General features: G+C 54.4%; 1 protein-coding gene across 1 annotated transcript in view; it reads left to right on the forward strand.

The window, feature by feature from the left end:
* The window catches only part of LOC107181755 (CD97 antigen-like), a 4,205-nt gene extending 2,050 nt beyond the window's left edge, over positions 1 to 2,155 (forward strand). The window contains exons 2-3 of the mRNA XM_015558422.1: positions 1,658 to 1,708; positions 1,884 to 2,155. Of these exons, the coding sequence (XP_015413908.1) occupies positions 1,658 to 1,708; positions 1,884 to 2,125 (293 nt within the window). The 3' untranslated portion in view covers positions 2,126 to 2,155. The remainder of the gene's footprint in view (positions 1 to 1,657; positions 1,709 to 1,883) is intronic.
* Positions 2,156 to 2,189: the final 34 nt, after the last annotated feature.

Here is a 2,189-nt window from a genome sequence, read left to right on the forward strand (position 1 = left end):
GGGCCGCGGGGGGGGGGGGTGTCTTTGCCCTCTGCTGGCCTGAGGGTATCAAGTTTGGACATTGGAACTGAGTGCTCAGGGGGCCCTCCAGTCTGCACCCTCCACATCTCCTCAAGTTGTGCTCACAATGATCAACTCCAAAATTCCCCTATGAGCCCTTCCATGGGGAACTGGGAGCCATGAGTTATCCCTTCATTTGGCCCAGGAAGTGACTCACTCCTGCTCTGCCTCCCTGGCCCCCATCCCTCCACCCGCTGTCCCCATCTGGTCTCCCTGGATTATCTGGGTCTGGACTGCCTCCCCAGCATCTCTAGATCTGCAGGGACTGGATGGATACCTCTAGCCCTCCCCACACCCACATGCTGCCCAAGTGCCCGCACTCACTCCCGCCAACCTTTACTTCTGTTTCTCTATCTGGCTCTCAATCTCTCTATCTCTCCATGGCTTTCTATCTAATCTCTGGCACCTGTCTCTCCCTTTCTAACAGTCCCTTATTTCTCTGTCCATCTCTCTAGATAACTGTCTTCTTAACTCAGCCTTTCTCTTTCTCTCTCCATTTCTCTGTCTTTTGTCTCTCTCTCTCCTTCTCCCTCTCATCTCTTTATTTTGCTTGCATCTCTTTCTCCCTCTTTCTCCTCTAAGTGTCTAGTTCTCTCTCTCTCTCTCTCTCTCTCTCTCTCTCTCTCGACTTTGTTGCTTTGCTGTGCAAAAGGCCAAACACAGCCGTCCCCTTGCTCCTGAGTATACTTATCCTCAGTTCAAGTAACCAGCCCAGCTTCTCATGTCTCCGTCTCCTCTTCCTCCTCTTCCTCCTCCTCATCATCACATTATTTTCTCTCCATCTCTGTGTCCTTGTCTGTCCCTCTGGTGAACGGGCAAGGAAGTCCTCATCTGTAGACCTTCTGCTGACTTAAGGAGAACCCCCACGACATGCCCTGGGATGGGGTGCCCTGAGCAGCAGGAAGAGCAGGATTGGGGAGCCTGTGTAGCTCCACCCCTAACATGAGCCCCCAGCATCTTCCTGTGTGCAGGGAGCCAGGATGTGAAATGTCACCACCGGGTCCCAAGCTGGTCGTTGTGGTGGACAGATGTGGGTGCAGTGTGCTTGCACCTGTGTCCCTGAGGAAGGGTGTGGGGCCGGAGCACCTTAGATTTGGGAGATCTGAGAGGACACCTGGCCCAACCCCTTCATTTTTACATAAAGAAATGATGGCAGTAAGCACTCTGACACACCAGGCAGTACTTGTCAGCTTAAATCTCACACTCTAGGAAATGGATCTCCTCTTTGTCCCCATTCTACAGAAGGGGAAACTGAGGAATTGAGGCACCTGACCAAGGTCTGGGAGTAGAACCAAGGCCAATTGACTCCAGTATGTTTGCTGAACTGCTGCCCACAGATCAGCAGAAGCCAAGACCCCTACTAGGCTCGGGCCCCTCCCTATCCTTCAGTTCCTGAAAGCCACCTTCAGGCGATGGGTGCAGGCCCTCTAGCCATGGGCATTGGAGGACAAGGAGGTGCCACCTGCCCACTCTCTCCTTGAGTCATGGACAGAGCCCGAGCCTGGGAGGGGTGAGCTGCCCCTTCCCTCAGATGTGTCACCCTCAGGCCGCCCTTCCCTGTTCTGTGTCCTAATGACCCTCCATCTCTCTCTTCCAGCGCTGTGTGTCTGGCTGATTCTGTTGGAGGATGGACCCCAGAACACCAGGGGTGAGTCTGCTAGGAGTAACTCAGTCCCCAGCCAGAGTCCCAACCCCCATATGCACCTCTCAGCCCAGGCAGAGAAAGGCCTGTTGCAGGAGGAAGGTCAGGGTTGCCCCTCCCAACACCCCTCCCCGGCCTCTGGCTCAGCCCTCATCTTCTGACCGTAGTCTCCGCCCCACAGCCTCTGCCTGTCGCCGGCCGTGCCCTGCAAACTCCATATGTTTCAATGGCAATACCTGTCGCTGTGATCGGGGATTCAGATCTTCATCTGGGAAGATCATCATCAGCCACGGGGAGGCTTGTGAAGGTACAGAGGCTTGGGGTGGTGGAGGACTACATGGAGACGGAATGGTGGTTGGTGGCCTCAGCCTTTGTTCTCAGACCATCATGAAGGACAGAGAAAAGAGAAAGAAAAAGAAATGAAGGTGGAAAATGAGAAGTGAATAAACATGGCTTCGTACAGAGGGAAGACTGGGGCGGGGGCTGC

The sequence above is a fragment of the Myotis davidii genome, unplaced genomic scaffold (genome assembly GCF_000327345.1).
Source record: "Myotis davidii unplaced genomic scaffold, ASM32734v1 scaffold1093, whole genome shotgun sequence".
Classification (NCBI taxonomy): domain Eukaryota; kingdom Metazoa; phylum Chordata; class Mammalia; order Chiroptera; family Vespertilionidae; genus Myotis; species Myotis davidii.